The sequence below is a fragment of the Quercus suber genome, unplaced genomic scaffold, assembly GCF_002906115.3.
Source record: "Quercus suber isolate HL8 unplaced genomic scaffold, Cork oak 2.0 scaffold_417, whole genome shotgun sequence".
Classification (NCBI taxonomy): Eukaryota; Viridiplantae; Streptophyta; class Magnoliopsida; order Fagales; family Fagaceae; genus Quercus; species Quercus suber.
Window position 1 is genome coordinate 410,787 of NW_027069868.1, and position 16,496 is coordinate 427,282.

At 34.9% G+C, this 16,496-nt stretch overlaps 2 protein-coding genes across 2 annotated transcripts; one reads left to right on the forward strand and one right to left on the reverse strand.

The window, feature by feature from the left end:
• The first annotated feature begins 1,029 nt into the window (after nucleotides 1–1,029).
• LOC112040101 (uncharacterized) lies at nucleotides 1,030–5,525 on the forward strand. Its single transcript, XM_024073004.2, has 8 exons — nucleotides 1,030–1,269; nucleotides 1,366–1,482; nucleotides 2,819–3,012; nucleotides 3,095–3,200; nucleotides 3,315–3,462; nucleotides 3,654–3,793; nucleotides 4,701–4,867; nucleotides 4,953–5,525. The coding sequence occupies exons 1-8, from the start codon at nucleotides 1,206–1,208 to the stop codon at nucleotides 5,244–5,246; spliced, it is 1,230 nt and encodes a 409-aa protein (XP_023928772.1). The 5' UTR covers nucleotides 1,030–1,205; the 3' UTR covers nucleotides 5,247–5,525.
• Nucleotides 5,526–11,566: 6,041 nt separating this feature from the next.
• LOC112040096 (putative vesicle-associated membrane protein 726) lies at nucleotides 11,567–16,008 on the reverse strand. The gene is made up of 5 exons (XM_024072998.2): nucleotides 15,621–16,008; nucleotides 12,871–13,012; nucleotides 12,667–12,787; nucleotides 12,366–12,428; nucleotides 11,567–12,050 (listed from the first exon to the last, which is right to left on the reverse strand). Exons 1-5 carry the CDS (start codon nucleotides 15,808–15,810, stop codon nucleotides 11,907–11,909), a joined length of 660 nt encoding a protein of 219 aa, XP_023928766.1. The 5' UTR covers nucleotides 15,811–16,008; the 3' UTR covers nucleotides 11,567–11,906.
• Nucleotides 16,009–16,496: the final 488 nt, after the last annotated feature.

Below are 16,496 nucleotides of genomic sequence, written 5' to 3' on the forward strand. Positions count from 1 at the left end.
CCTTCCATTGTTTGATATTATGACACGTGGGACTCCAAACCTACAGATGATGTTTATCCACACAAAACTTGTGATTTTAGCCTCTGCTATCGTCGTCACTGGTTCTACTTCTACCCATTTTGTGAAGTAATCAATTGCCACGATTAGAAATTTGAGTTGCTTCTTCCCTAAAAGGAATGGACCCATAATATCAATTCCCCATTAGGCAAAGGGCCATGGTGAGGATATTGGTGTCATCATCTCTCCCGGTCTCATCTGGACATTTACGAAGCGTTGACACTTGTCGCATAAATTGAGTCTCAAAGACTCGGTTTTCATGTTTTGATCAGATCTGAGCTGGCACTTTTCCATGTGGCGTCCACCTGGAAATCAAGTCTTAAAGACTCGATTTATATCTGTAAAACATTTACAATGAAAAGAAAGCGTGAATATGGAAAAAAAAATCTCTAACATTGAATAGAAAGCATCTCTAACACTGAACAGTACCATCCTAGCAGATGGCAAAGCTACAATGGATAGGGAAAAAAATTAGAGTGAATGCTATTGGTTTGTCTTGCAGAATTTAAAGGAGTAGGTAGGAAAAAAAAATTTCAAAGTACATAATTTATTTTTTCTGAGTTTGCAGTCATTGATTAAAGATGCTCAAAACTTCTATCTTTTTCTGCGTTTGAGGTTTGTTTTAGTCAAGCATATTTATTGGAGTAGGTAGGACCAGGACTCAATAATTTTAGGCTCAATCTATTATGGCCAGTTGGCTTGGATGGAGGGGTCATGTCCACAAGGTCTTTTTTGTATCTTCATTTTCGGCCAAAATTGGGAATTAAATTGGGTCGGCTCATAAATCAAGTTTTAAAAACTTGATTTGCAAGTAGACGCCACGTGAAAAAAATGCTAAATTAGATGCGATCAGAACACTAAAACTGAGTGTTTAACAATCAATTTATAAATCCTAAATCGAGTTTTTTTAAACTCAAGACATTAATAAAAATATAGTTTTGTAACAAGCAGAGTAAATTCCCAATTTTGGGCCGGTTCCCTCCCCTCCCCAGTAAAATAAAAAAAAAATAATAAGCCATCATTCCCAAAATTCCTGCCCCTAACCCGACACTGAGGGAAAAAGAGATAAGAGGAAACCGAGATTGAGATCGCGAGAGCCTTGGGGGCTCCAGGGAGGTATTTTGGGCGGTGTCTCAAATCTCAAAAGTATGGAGAGAAAGAAGGATAGCTCCAAATTGAACATCGCCATCATTCATCCCGATCTTGGTATAGGTATGTCTTTCTTTTTTAATCTTCGATAATGGATGGGTATTTGATTTCACTTGTTTTTGCTTTTTAATCTATTTTGGTTATCTATACTATACATAGGTGGTGCTGAAAGATTAATAGTTGATGCGGCTGTTGAACTTGCATCCCATGGCCACAATGTTCATATTTTTACTGCTCACCATGATGAAGCTCGGTGTTTTGAGGAAACGCTTGCTGGTCAGTGACTTACCCTTAAAAGTTCTTCTTCCTTCCTTTTTTTTTTCCTCAATATGAATATGGACTTGAATGAGCTAAAAAGCAAAAGGCAATTTTAAATCCCAAACGCTAGGGTTGCTTCAATGTTGGCGTAGAAGTCAGTTATAGATGCTAGCGTACAAGATCAAAAACTTTCAGGAACATAGGCTAGCTAGAATCTATGGAGGGAGAGGAATAAGAGGATCTATAGGGTGACTAAAATCGCAGTTTATCAGGACCTTATTTTATTGGCTCTCCTTGGATCCCATGAGAAATTATTTTGCTTATTTGGTCATTTATGAATGAATCTTGAGGTATAAAACCAGTATAACTTAAACAAAATTGTCTGAATATATGTGATGATCTGATGACACAGTGCAAAGGAAAGAAAATTAGATGGGCCTTCTTCAATTGAAAATTTTTATGAAAGGTAGAAGGATATTTATAGTTATGTATGTATTTATGTATGGCTGTGTTTGGTACACCGTATAAATTGCTGGATTGATATCTCATCCTGTGGTTGGAACACACCTGGATTGGATTGAATTAAATATAATAATAATAATAAAGATGTAATTTATTACTGGTGTTTGGCAGCCAACTGTAAGCTTCAGTTATCAAGTTGGAAAGAGGATTCCTTTGTTTTGGACGAAAGAAAATTACTGGAAGTCAGTTCTCACCTGCAAGCTTGAGTGGCTGGTATTTGGTAGTTGGTGGTAAGCTTGAGTGGCTGGTGGCAATCTTGAGACCGTGGGTGGTCGTCAAGGTGACCCATCACGGTTTTTACGCAACTATCAAGGAATCTATGTTATCACTGTTAGCCGTATATACCACCTCCCCCATAGTATTATTATGCATTATGTTTTTTAATTGTTAAGTTATGTACACCTAATGAGTTTTGAACACAAGACTTTGTTAGAAAAATGGTTAAATGATTAAAATTTAACATTTTCTAACAGCTCAAGCTTTAGAGATAAGTGGTAATTTATCAGACTTCACCCTCCATCCATATTCTTTTGGGAGGAGGAAGTGCCATTTTAGCTGAAGCTCATTTTCTATTATTATCATATATGCCCTATAGAGGATTAAAAAAATTCCATGGGAAATATTATCTCCAATCCAATGGTTGTGCCAAGTGTTGGATACAGTTAAATTTAACCAATTCACGTAGCCTATATGTGTATATTTGTAGATATGCATGCGTGCTTGTGTTTATGTGCATATATATATTATATGCCTTGGTTTAAAAAGCTCTTTGTGTAAGATGTAATGCATCTAGCATTCTAATATGTCTTACTGACGTTCATTGGTTGTCCAGGTACCTTTTCAGTTACAGTATATGGTGCCTTCCTTCCCCGACATATTTTCTACCGTTTTCATGCTTTATGTGCATATCTGCAGTGCATTTTTGTTGCTCTTTGTGTGCTGTTCATGTGGCCTTCATTTGATGTTATACTAGCAGATCAGGTCTCTGTTGTCATTCCAATATTGAAACTTAAAAAGCCAATGAAGGTATCTATACTTCTTTCATATAAACTGTTATCTGGATGTCCTGGCATCATTTTTGTTTCATGCACCACATTCTTTTGCCCAGGTTGTATTCTATTGTCACTTTCCAGATCTGTTGCTGGCTCAGCACAATACTGTTCTCAGGAGGATATATAGGAAACCAATTGACTTCATAGAAGAAATAACCACTGGTTAGATTCCATGTCTTGACTTTGGCTACTCTTGTAAATTATCCTCATCTCCTAAGTGTACGCTTGTGCCATGTAAATCTACCATTTGTTTTTAATTTTCTTTTGGGACTCTAGGAATGGCAGATATGATACTTGTTAACAGCAGATTTACTGCATCTACCTTCGCAAATACATTCAAGCATCTTCATACTCGGGGACTTCGACCAGCTGTTCTTTATCCAGCTGTTAATGTGGATCAGTTTGATGAACCCCATTCAAATAAGTAAGTAATGTTTGTGCATCTCCCTTTAAATTTTCTAGTTCTAGGCATAGGATGTTATGTGTAGACATTTCTTTTACTATGTTTACTTTGTCCACTATAAGCTTAGAGTCTAATTCTCTTTATCTTTTTCTTTTTTCTTTTTTCTTTTTTTTTGGGGGGGGGGGGGGAGGGGGGGGGGGGGGTGTTTATAGGTTGAATTTTCTGTCCATCAACCGATTTGAAAGAAAAAAGAATATAGATCTAGCAATTTCAGCCTTTGCTATGCTTCACAACCTTGAAGGAGATGTCCACCAAAATAGTAACCTGGATGATGCTTCATTGACCATTGCAGGCAAGTCTCTAACGATTTTGTGACTGCATACTCTTTTTGACAGATATCTCATACCTTTGGGTAAATAATTGTGAAAGTTTATGTCTTGGGGTAGGGTTTGTTTATCTCCAATTTATGATTGCTCAGAAGGCATTGTGTACTTAAAGTAAGACTAATTATGCATACCTGACCAATTAGAAGTAACACCTCAATACTAGATTCTTCATTAGATTAGCTGGGCAACTCTCTGTTTTGCCATTGGGCTCTTCTGGTAACTTAACATAGAAGGCTTTCCATTGTCTCTCTGTAAGTTCACAAATCAAACTTATATATTTCAACTGCCATATATAATTAATATTTGAGTGGAGCTACATTGTTCATATCATAACTGGCTTGGTAATTTATGCGCACTAAATTACTTACCCAAAAAATTTCGTGTACTAAATTTGTAATTAAAAAACATGGTTGGCTATAATATGACATGTAGATGGTAAGAAACAATTTATCTGGCCAAATGAGTTGGTCATTTTGACATGAGGGAAACTGTTCACATGATAAAGCAAAACTCTTGCTAGAATAGTTGATTGAAGAGGATTTGCTATATTTGTCTGCGCATCCTTCTGTTTAGCCATACATGATACGGGGATGGACTTTTATGTTAAGGGTTATGTGATGAAATGAATTTGCTACTTACATGGCAAAAGAAGACCTACATTCGCCCATTTGAAATAGTTACAACATTTAGTATGGGAATTCTCTATAAAAGGGACTAATGGTGTAATGTTTCTAACTGGTAATAAAACTTGATCATGGTCTTAAAAATGCAATTAATGGGATTCACAAGATTTGGTAAACAAAGTATAAAAAATTTGCCTTTATTTTCTTTCAAACCATCTATTCCACATAAAAAATTCATAATATGTTGCAGGTGGATATGATAAACGCCTGAGAGAGAATGTTGAATACCTGGAGGAGCTTAAAAGCTTAGCAGAAAGGGAAGGAGTGTCTCATCGGGTTAACTTCATTACATCATGCTCAACAGATGAAAGAAATGCACTTCTCTCCCAATGTCTGTGCGTAGTTTATACACCAAAGGTTTGAGCATTTTTATTCTCATGAAATTGATCAGTTTTGGAAAAAGGAAATTTGGGTTTTATATCTAAGTGTTCAATTATTGTAGGATGAACATTTTGGGATTGTTCCATTGGAGTCCATGGCAGCTCATAAACCTGTTATTGCATGCAACAGTGGTGGCCCTGTAGAGACAATTAAGGATGGGGAAACAGGATTTCTTTGTGATCCTACTCCACAAAAGTTCTCTTTGGCTATGGCTAAACTTATTCAGGACCCTACAATGGCTAAGAGAATGGGTGAAGAGGCCCGGCGACATGTTACTGAGTCATTTTCCACAAAGATATTTGGCCAGCGACTAAATCAATATATTTTTGACATTGCTCAGCCTAAGAGAGACTAAGAATAGTGAACATGGCATTAAGAAGATGACAAAGAAGATAATAATATCTATATGCATAGCTCTTGATCTTTATGGTAACATAGGACAGTGTTGTCCAATAATGAATTCATGAATAGTGACTCATCTGTGTAGTTGTTAGAAAGGAACCTTTCATTATACTCCATGCATTTGAATTTCAGTTGCTCAGTTGGAGTTCACTAAGAGCTAACAGGATTTTGGTGTATTTGATTACATTCCGGTTACGTTATATCATCAAAGCTCAACCCCTTCCTCCGCAAAGTCTCCGCATGATGCATGATTGCGTAATTGGGTTAACATGCGCTATTGGGTTAACATGCGCATCAAGCTTTTTCAGCAGCCACAGTGAGTGACGCTCTATAGTCTATAGCGGACTGTCCCCATGTTTTGAGGGTTCTTCTACCTCTTAAGTGCGGTCTCATGCCGCCAATCATCGTCGTTGGCCTGCTGCTTTTTGCGGTTTTTGATCTGACCAGATCGGGGCTGGTTCCTCCTTACAAATCAAAATATTTTATATTAATAAAATTGGTTTTATGCTTTGTGTATATATATATATATATACACACAATCAGTACTAATAATCTTATTACAAATAACTTTTTTTAATAAATAATTTGATAGTTATAACGGGGAGGGGAGATTTGACATCTGGATGTCTCTATTGAAAACATCAAAAGATACCAACCAATTAAGCTTCAAAACTTTTGGCCAATTGCAAATAACATTGATTCTTTGAAAGTAAAGACTAAATGCATACCGTATTAGATTTGATAAATTGCTCTCCTAAGGATCCAAATAACTTGCTAGGAAAAAAAATGGTTTACCCCAAATGCCAGTGTCTTACATTTAAAAATAAGAAATACCCTATTAGATTTGATAAATTGCTCTCCTAAGGATCCAAATAACTTGAAAATGGTTTACCCCAAATGCCAATGTCTTACATTTAAAATAAGAAACAAAAATGATTTGAAAAAAATTTATTCATATTATATCTTTAGACTTATTGTATTTTAAATCAGTTCAAACAAGTGCCAGTGCAAACTTTGGTTAATTAAAAAAAAAATATATATATATATATATATAAAAAAAAAAAAAAAGAGGTTTTAGTGGAAAGTACACAAGTAGGGGTGTGCACAAAATCGACGAATTGGAAAAATCGGCCGAACTATTGCCAAATTTTTGGTTCGGTTTGGGTTCGGTTTTAAATTTTTAAAACCAAAAATATTCGATTTGATTTTTGGTGGCAGGTTTGAATGCACCAAACCGACTGAAACCGAACTGAATCATAATAATATATTTTATATTAAATATATAATATATAATATTTGGGCCTGCGATACGAATTTGGCATTTTAATTCTTTTTTTTTAACCATTTGGGCCTTTCCTTTTTTCTATTATATGATTTGGCCTTTTCTTGTTTTTGATAGGAATCAATCAATTATAGGAATAAGATCCAGCCCTTTCACATTTTCCATGTTTTCATTTTATTTTTAGAATATGTAAGTATAATTAAACTAATTACTAATTAGATATCTAATTAGCCTAATTAAACTCAATCTAATTTAACTATAAAAACAAAAGTTAAAAACCCTACCCATAGCCCACACATTTTACTTTCACTTTCACAACCTCCACTCTTCAGCCCTCCACTCTCACCGCTCCACATGCCGCCTCCACACGTCAGCCTTCCTATGCCAGCCTCCACACGCTGGCCTTCCTACGCCAGCTCCCTACACCAGCCTAATCTTTTCATTCTCACAGTGACCTCTCTCTCTCTCTCTCTCTCTCTCTCTCTCTCTCTCTCTCTTTAATTTCTCCATAATTTCCTTTCTTTTTTTTATATTCTGGGTTTGTTTAATATTGAATCAATGCTATTTTTTCAATTTTTATGTGCAAATAAAGTTAGAGTTTTGAAAAAACCCATGTGCTTGGTTGCTTGTGTTGGTTGGTTTCTTTATTAAAGATTAGATGAGAAGCCATTGGAGATCAGAAGAAGTGCTACCACTCTATTTGCTTGGATTTAAGTTTGCTAGGTTTATATTTTGAGTTTGTTCTTTGTTCTTTTCTCTGGATCAATTTCTTTTTTTTTTTTTTTTCTTTGTTTGCTTTCTTAGAAATAAATGATAAGGAAACTAAAAAAACCCACCGAAACTGAAATCCAACCGAAACCAATTGATTTCCAATTACTTCGGTTGGTTTCGGTTGAGAATTTCACAAACCAAAAATTTCAATTTCGGTTGGCCAACACTTAGAAAACCAACCGAACCGAACCGATTAACACAAGCAATCTTAAATTCTTAATTCTTAGTGTGTAAAAAGTAAATAAGATATTTTTGAAAAGTTTAGGTATTATCTGACATTAGTCCAAACATTAGAGGTGATTTTTGAATTTTACCCAAAAAAGATAGAAATTTTATATGATTAACATCAATGGCCTTATCATCACAAGTCACAAATAAACTTGTTTATTATGGCAATCTAAAGATTAGATTTACGATAAGGTAGTAACAACATCAATGATTTTTAATATTTATATTAAATCTTAACATTGCCCATTTTTTTCAGTTAGAATATTTATAAATAAAAAAAAATTAAAAAAAAATTGTGTTTATTTAGAATCTTCAATTTTTCATCTATTAGGATGTTTCCATTTACTCCTTTCTTGACACAAATGTACAATTATACATAAAAAGAATGAAGAATAAGAAGACAAACTAATAGGAATCATCTAGTGCATGCATAGGTGTTGATAAGGTATAACTAAAATTCTCTTACTGGTGTACGGATATGTACGACTTCTTCACATAAGGTAATTATAGACATTGGTTGGCAATTGTCCATTTACTGTTTGCAAAGGTCCACCAAGCTTTACGCATGTGCGAATCTTATCCCTATATCTAATTGATAAGGTTATGATATTCTTCTTCGTTTAATGATGGCAAAGAGATAGGGCTGGGCTTTTATCAATCTAACATAATATATTCTTTACCTAATCAAAGAATTGTATGTATCTATACACTTAGTTACACATTATTGTATTAGGACATTTATTGTCTTAGTCCCTGTTTTGAGATCTAAGTCAACTGTTGTACCTATTTGCCTTACATTATTATTTGTCTTATCCATACTCCTTGACATATAGTTTTTTCAACCCAAAAAAAAAAAAAAAGACATGTATTGTTTTGATTAATAATCTGACAGAACAATCCAAGATTGAATCTCATGTAGTCCTGTCTTTGGTTACATGCTTACATCATTGCTGATCCTCCCATATGAAGCTTCATTTGAAATGGCAGGGAAGAAATTTAGGGACTTGCGACTACCTAACAATGGAAACGACTTGGTAGACTATTGGTGTTCTAGAATAGCTTCGTGTCGTACAAAATCATAATGAAGGCGTGGCCTAAATTGATCAAACATCCTCCTGTCAGATACAACCTATAGGATTGAAAGGTTTATTCATGCGGCAAAACGATGACTAAGAATACCACTAGAAAAAAGGTAAAAAATAAAAAATAAAAAATAAAAGAATACTAGAAAAATAAAATCGTAATTCATGCTCAACCAAAAATAAAACATAAATAAAAATGAAAGGGGAGACAAAATATAAAAAATGTCAATAATAGAGAAGAAATGCCTGAATTAATTTGCAAAATCACATTAGTTTTGTGAGAAAGCCCAAGGATATAACAAATGTCACAAAATTTTCACAACATTCTTATTTTCACTTGTGATAAGTCCCAATTTAAAATTTTATTATTGTATTTTATTATCACAATTTAAAATTTTATTATTGTATTTTTTTTTTTTTTTTTGATAACTGAAACCTCAACTATTGTGAAAAAATATTATTACAATTGGTTGTAAAACTTTTTAATTTTTACTCAAGTTCGTTGTTAATATGTTATGTTGTCACCAGAATGAATGGTCAATGAGACCAACTCCAATCTTTTCAAACATCCTCTAGCTTTACCGCCCAAACAGTCATCACTGCTGGGCACGGGAGCGTGCAGATAAAGATATGGACAACCATGGCAATTATACTTTTGTTGATTGATTTGGATTAGCTTTTTTCTATGATTCGCTGAATGTGGATAAAAATAAGACTGTACCCTAAAAAAATATTGAGATCAATGAGCTAAATAAAAGCAATCACATCAGCCCATCTATAGTCTTCTAAAATAGAAAAAAGTACAAATTTTACACATTTTGAGCAAAAAACACCCACTAAAGATGTGTAAATATTTCCATGAGTTACAGTAACCGTGTATATTTACACAGTTACTGTAACTCTTTTATCCCTTATTTTAATATTATCTTTGTACAGTATAAAACAACTTTTTCGCTCTTTTTTTTCTCTCTCCTCTCACTGAGCAACACCAACGCCTCTCAGGTCTCAGCTTCTCTCTAAAACTCTCTCAGCCCGAGCTCCATGCCTGAACATTCCAACTCTACCTCTAAGCATCACGCCACCATAGACGATGGTCCAACCCATCCTCTAGCTTTACCACCCAAACAATCATCACTGCTGGGCACAGGAGCGTGCAGATAAAGATATGGACAACCATGGCAATTATACTTTTGTTGATTGATTTGGATTAGCTTTTTTCTATGATTCGCTAAATGTGGATAAAAATAAGACTGTACCCTAAAAAAATATTGAGGTCAATGAGCTAAATAAAAGCAATCACATCAGCCCATCTATAGTCTTCTAAAATAGAAAAAAAAATACAAATTTTACACATTTTGAGCAAAAAACACCCATTAAAGATGTGTAAATATTTCCATGAGCTACAGTAACCATGTATATTTACACAGTTACTATAACTCTTTTATCCCTTATTTTAATATTATCTTTGTATAGTATAAAACAACTTTTTCGCTCTTTTTTTTCTCTCTCCTCTCATTGAGCAACACCAACGCCTCTCAGGTCTCAGCTTCTCTTTGAAACTCTCTCAACTCGAGCTCCATGCCTGAAATTCAAACTCTACCTCTAAGCATCACGCCACCATAGACGGTGGTCCAACCCTAAATCTAAACCTCTCTATATTCTCGGCCTAACTCTTTCTACCTTCGAGGATCTTTTGCTCTCAAACTCGAGCTCCATGGCTAACCACCGAAGTCACCCATCTTCGATCATCAACCACCACCATTCCACGATGATTCACCCCTTGATCTCTCTAAATCCAAGCCAAAACAATTCCTATCTCTGTATCTCCAGGTTCAAACCCCAAATCCACTCTCTCTAATCGATTCTCTCTTCTCCTTTCTCCGATCTAAACGAGGTTTCCTCTTTAGCACTCACAAGGCTTTTGGCCTAAGATTAAAACCAACAGACACTTTCTTTAAACCCAATCCAAGATCTCAATGATTCTTTCTACTCTCAAACCCATAAACTAATCTCTGATCTATGAGCTAAGAGTGCCTTGAACGGCGCGTGAACCACAAGAAGTTGATGTGGAGGTGAAAGGTCTCAAGGATCTACCAAGAACCAAGACCATGGTGTTATTTTTCTACATAATTATTTGTTTTTGCAGAAACTGTTTTATTTTTCTGCATATTTCTTGCTTCTGCAGTATAGGTCCATTGACCGAGCCACGGTGTTGGTAATTTACTTCAGATATAAGTTTAAATTAAAAAAGTATGACCATTAGAGAAAATAATAAAAAATTGATGAAGAACGAATATTTTGTTAAAAAGTCTTGTAAAATAAATAAACTAATATGAGTGTATTGTAAAAGTGATGGTGTAAAATAAAAAATAAAAAATATATATATATATATATTTATATATATATCTTGTGTGTAAAATAAACAGAATTTTTTTCACGCGCTAATGTGATTGCTCTAATACAGGGAGGGGAATAGATTAAAGAGTGTGGGAATTATTACGGGTGCTTGTTATTGTCAAATGGCCCAAGAATGATTACATATAGGTCACAAATCACACATATTGGCATTTTTCCTCCTTGAAGTAAAAATATTGAGAAACTTTACAGGGAACAATTCTCGAGTGCAGTGATTCAAAGAGGATGTTTAAAATCGACCTAAAGTTCCAAGGAAGCAGTAATTTTATTTTTCCCTCATTAACACTCAAATCCTATTATCCTATAACAGACATTTTACTCAAATCCTATAAAATGAGATAAATGTGAATATTTAATCCAACAAGAACTACCCGCATGCACTACTCACACTTTGTTGTTAATATTAAGATTAACATGAAAAAGCCAATTCCAAAGACTCCACCAAACCTACCAGGCTACCACCACCTATCACCCAAAACGGCAAAGGAAAGGAAATTACACGAACAAAAACAATGAGACATATATATATATTGAAAACATTCCGAGAGGACATACCATAGCAGGCATCCAAATATTCCTTCAATACACCTTAAACAAAAAATCCACAAAACATATAGAAAATTTATCTACTTGCAGAAGTTGAAGCATATTACCTATACAACCAATCCAAAATACAAATGCTCCCCAATCCTAAAAGGCTAGCAGAAGAAGGTAGGTATAACCTAAAAGATCAAAGACCCAAGAGAAAGGATCCGCAAGGGGGAATGGAATCTACCAAGATAGTCCAAATCAGTAAGAAGACAGCGGTGAAGCCTCTGGGAAGTTCCAAGCCAATTTAACATTTGAAGCCATGGCAAACAGACAAAACAATGATAAGAATCAAGGCAATGATGATACCCAAAACAATCAATTTTATCTTCATATTCTGAAGCCACATCTTCCTTCTCATTTTAGTTCCCTGTTGCCTAAAATCTTGTGCCTGCAAGGAAGAGTTAATGTTAATACCATCATATCATATACCAAGTCAAAGTGTTGCTCCCAACTAATTAGGATCAGCTAATTCAATATCAACAAATCAGAGAGGAGAAGAAAATGTGCAAAATAGGAAAGAGACAAAGAATGAGAACCAATACAAATACAGTTTCCATATAAGTATGGAATATTATATAAGAACACTTAAATCTTGCATGGATCAATCCAGTAATTTCCAGAGGCTAAAAACGTTATCCAAACCCAAGAATGGAATTGTTTTCTGCAGTCAATTCATCTCCCAAAGAGATTTTCTGGGACTAACCTGTGAGCGAAGGTTCTCAGTTTTATCCACCAGCAGCTCAATCTTCTCACCACGGTCAAGAACCTGCACAAAAAGACGGATTTCCTCAATCAGAACATGCAGATTTTTTTCTCTTTTAGAATAGGGAGGAATAAGTAGAGGCAAACTTCAAATCCTTAACATCAATGCCTAATAATTTACACTATCAGCAATAATACAGTTTACCAAAAACATGCATGCAAATGCAGGATTTATCTTCAGCCAACTTCAACTTCCAAATTACATCATAACATTAAAAAAGCAACCAGCATTAGCACCAAACCTTCTCAATATTTTCCATCATAACACCCTTGACTTCAGAAACCTGGGCCTTCACTTTTGCAAGCTTGCTTATCTCTTCAGGATGATCCACGCAATACTGCATGTGCTCCTTCAGTTTGGACCTATAATATATACCAGAGAGTCAAGATACTTTAGAAGAAACAAAGGTACATCCCTATGAAATGAAATAAAGGATAATAAATACCCAAACTCTTTATTGAGGCTGTTGGCAACAGCAGTTGCAGCTTTCCCCCCACCATATCTCTTGTTGAAATCTTCCTTAACTCGCTCCAAAAAGGCAATGGGAATCTGTCTACCGGCAGATTCGACAGCAACCACACAATAGGCTGCAGTATCCAAAATAAAGCAGCAGGGTTAAAATAAAATCATGCATGCTCTCTGGAGATTATTAACAAACCAATAAAGCATTTCACTTTATTTTGTAAATTGCTTTGATAAAATCAAACTCTCCAATAATCCTTTTGTCATTTGCTTTTAAACAAGTGATATAACAGAACAAACTTGAAAAGAAAACAAGGGGGCGGGGGAGGGGGGGGGGGAGGGGATGGTGGAGAGAACATGTAATTTTTTTAAGTATTAGCACCAAAGATGGTATCAAATAACTATAGGAAATAGACGCCATAATTCTTGAGTACTTTTTGATTTATATACCCAGCATCTTTTATTTCTGATTGGTAAGCTACACGTGCACCAAGTGGGTTTTGAATGCATGACCTCAGCCTCGACCCATTCTTATGGAAGAAGAAAGTGCCACTTGAGCTAGGGCACATTGGCTATAAAAGCAGCACCTTCTACAAGTAAGGTAATTAAGAATCGCTGCAGCCAATATGATATAGCATCTTACTTTGTCCCTTCTTTTTCTTTCAATGAATCCCCAATGAAAAAGTTCTACACAAAAACCACCATATTGATGAAAGGAAAAAACAAAGGAAAGCAGCATCCTTATGAGACACAGTAAGCAATTTAGAAACTTTAAAGCACAAAGTGAAAGACACCATCCATGGTAATAAAACCAGAAATGGCTTAGAACACACTTCAGAATGTCAGAAACATGTCATACATGAGACTTGAATGCCTACACTTGAGAGGAGACTTGATGCATACAGCTGGGTATAATTGACTTGATATGGTCAGTGAAAATATGATCACTCAAATTATAAAAGCCACAATTCCATCTCAACACACACAAATCCCTCCACCTATCCAAAAAATACATGCACTGGTTTAAAGGGAATGAAGAAAAACTACAAAATTGATGCAAATGAGTTACTCCATTTTAAAATTTAAATCAATAAGTTGACATGCTACTATAAACAACTAGAAGTTGGAAAAATCCAGTAAAGTAAGCCTATGGAGATAATCTGTGTATCAATGAACTGTCTCCTTTCCTCAAGAGGGAGCATCTACAGATGGACAAATCCCAAAAGAAGTGAACTTTGTTGAAACTATTAAATTTGAAGAAATTGTTGTAATGTTTACGACAGACCTGAAACATGGATCTGGTTAAAGTCTAAACTTTGAAAATCTACTGTATTGACTCAGGGTTCTAAACCAGTGATATTCTTACTTTTAGGCAGATGGTTGGTTCTAGTTTTTCTTGATGGTGTTGTTGAAGGAATATTCCCATAAACATGGGATACCATAGCATTAATTCATGTATGAAGGCAACTTCACATGGTCAAGAGTTGAAACCCATATACATCAAGTTATTAGCACACCAATAATCCCCCCATTGATCACCCACACAGACAAAATTTAAAATTTTTTAACAATCATCCATACTGAGAATTAATATAAAGTAATGTCAAAATAAGCAGACACTAAAATAAGCATAAGCCATACTTCAGTCACAAAAACAACTTGTTATCAACTATCAACACCCAAATTCAATAATTTAATAACTTCCTGTTAAAGACTTCCTACATGCCCAGATTTCAATTTGGATAAAATAAGCCACCCTAAGATTTCAATTTTCCTTCTTTAGGCTAAAGAAGAAACTCCAAAGGCCACAAGAAATCCATTGTTGTTTTATATGACCCCATTGGAGTCAACTGATCAATGTTATATCCAATCCCAGATCAGATTACAGTTGGATCAAAAGAAAAAGATGCTAATTTTTCCATTCCAAACGATTGAATCTGGAAGCCCAAGCATTCCACATGTCTCTTCCATTCTTACCCATTTTAAGAGAAATATAAAAGGTAAGAAATCAAAACATCATGGGACCTCAAATTTTGGAGGGAAAAGGCCTTTTTGGCCAAAGATTCTAACTAAAGAAATCTGAATAACACTGCCTCAAACCGCATCCCAAAATAATAGGTCCACACTATTGAAAATCCCCATTTCAGAATGCATACTGCAGCAATCTACATTTCTCCTAATATTGCCACTGATATTACAGATGCTCATAAAAATACGAACACTATTCCCCCATTTCAATTGTTGAGGAAAACGCAGGAGAGAAAAGACAATGAACACACAACTTTTTTTACAACCTTAAATGTTATATATATCTATGTAATTTTAAAATCACAGAAAACACAAACACTCAAGATAGATCATTCAAATCCAATCCTCTGAATCAAATTTCAATAGTAATAAACAGAAACGATTAAAAACACAAATCTACAAATTCCTTTCCACATCCATTTTCTCAAAAGCCAAACAAAGAGCCACGGATCTACCTATTAGCGGTCCTTCCTATTCCAAATCGAGCAAGAAAATCCATAGAAAAGATTCAAACAAATACAATACAGCTCAAACACAACGAAATTTGACGAATCCAGAACTTCATGATTCAAAAAATTAATAAAAATAAATAAATAAAATTATTAGTGAGATTTCGTTATTTCTGATTGATTTGAGGTCAAATAGACCCAGATCTTGAGCAAATGATGAAGAAAATGAAGGCCGAGATTGAGATCTAGATCATACTGAAGCCATTTTCGACGAGGTAATTGAAGGTGTGGCCGTCACAGTTGTAGGTGAACTTGTTGTTGGAAGCCGGAAGCTTCTGTAGGCATTGGGAAGCGATGCTCGTGAAATTTCCGGTGAACTCCGTGTACTCCGCCAGAATCACCGTGCCTCGAGCCACGAAGCTGTAGATCAGAGATTGTTGCCCCATCTTTTTTCTCTCTCTTTTTATCTAGAATTCAAACCCAAACCCTAACCCTAAACCAAAACAAATTAATTGCAGAATTTGAAAGGAAACGCTGCGAGAAAGAAAGAAAAAATTGGTTTCGTGTAATAATAATAAGCTGTTTCTGTTGTGAAATTACTTATATTTAGAGAGAGAGAGAGAGAGTTTTCACCTTGCTATTAGGTTGTTATATATATATATATATATAATAGGAAGAGGAAATGGAATTTTCTTTTTCGGTTTGAGAAGGCTCTATTGGACCAAACCCAAGAATATTTATAATGTTTGGGTAGAAACTAGAAAAAATAAAGTAGGAAGGAAATTTATGAAAATGGTGGCTCTCTCTCTCTCTCTCTCTCTCTCTCTCTCATCACGCGGTTCTTTATTTTGAATTTCTGTGTACACATTTTGAAAGCCTTGGAAGGTTCCAAGTGGGGAGTTTTCTTTGGCCGACCACCACCTATTTTAAATATATTATATATATATATGATATATAAGAAGTATTTTTATGTATGATATTATTTTGGCGAAAAGTCACTTTTAGTTCCTTCGTTTTCAAGCAATTCTCATTTTAGTTCCTATATTTTATTTTTACTACTTTTAGTCCATATCATGAAAAATGCTTTCCGTTTTAGTCTCTACCCTTATATCAAAGACAAAGAAAGTTGACA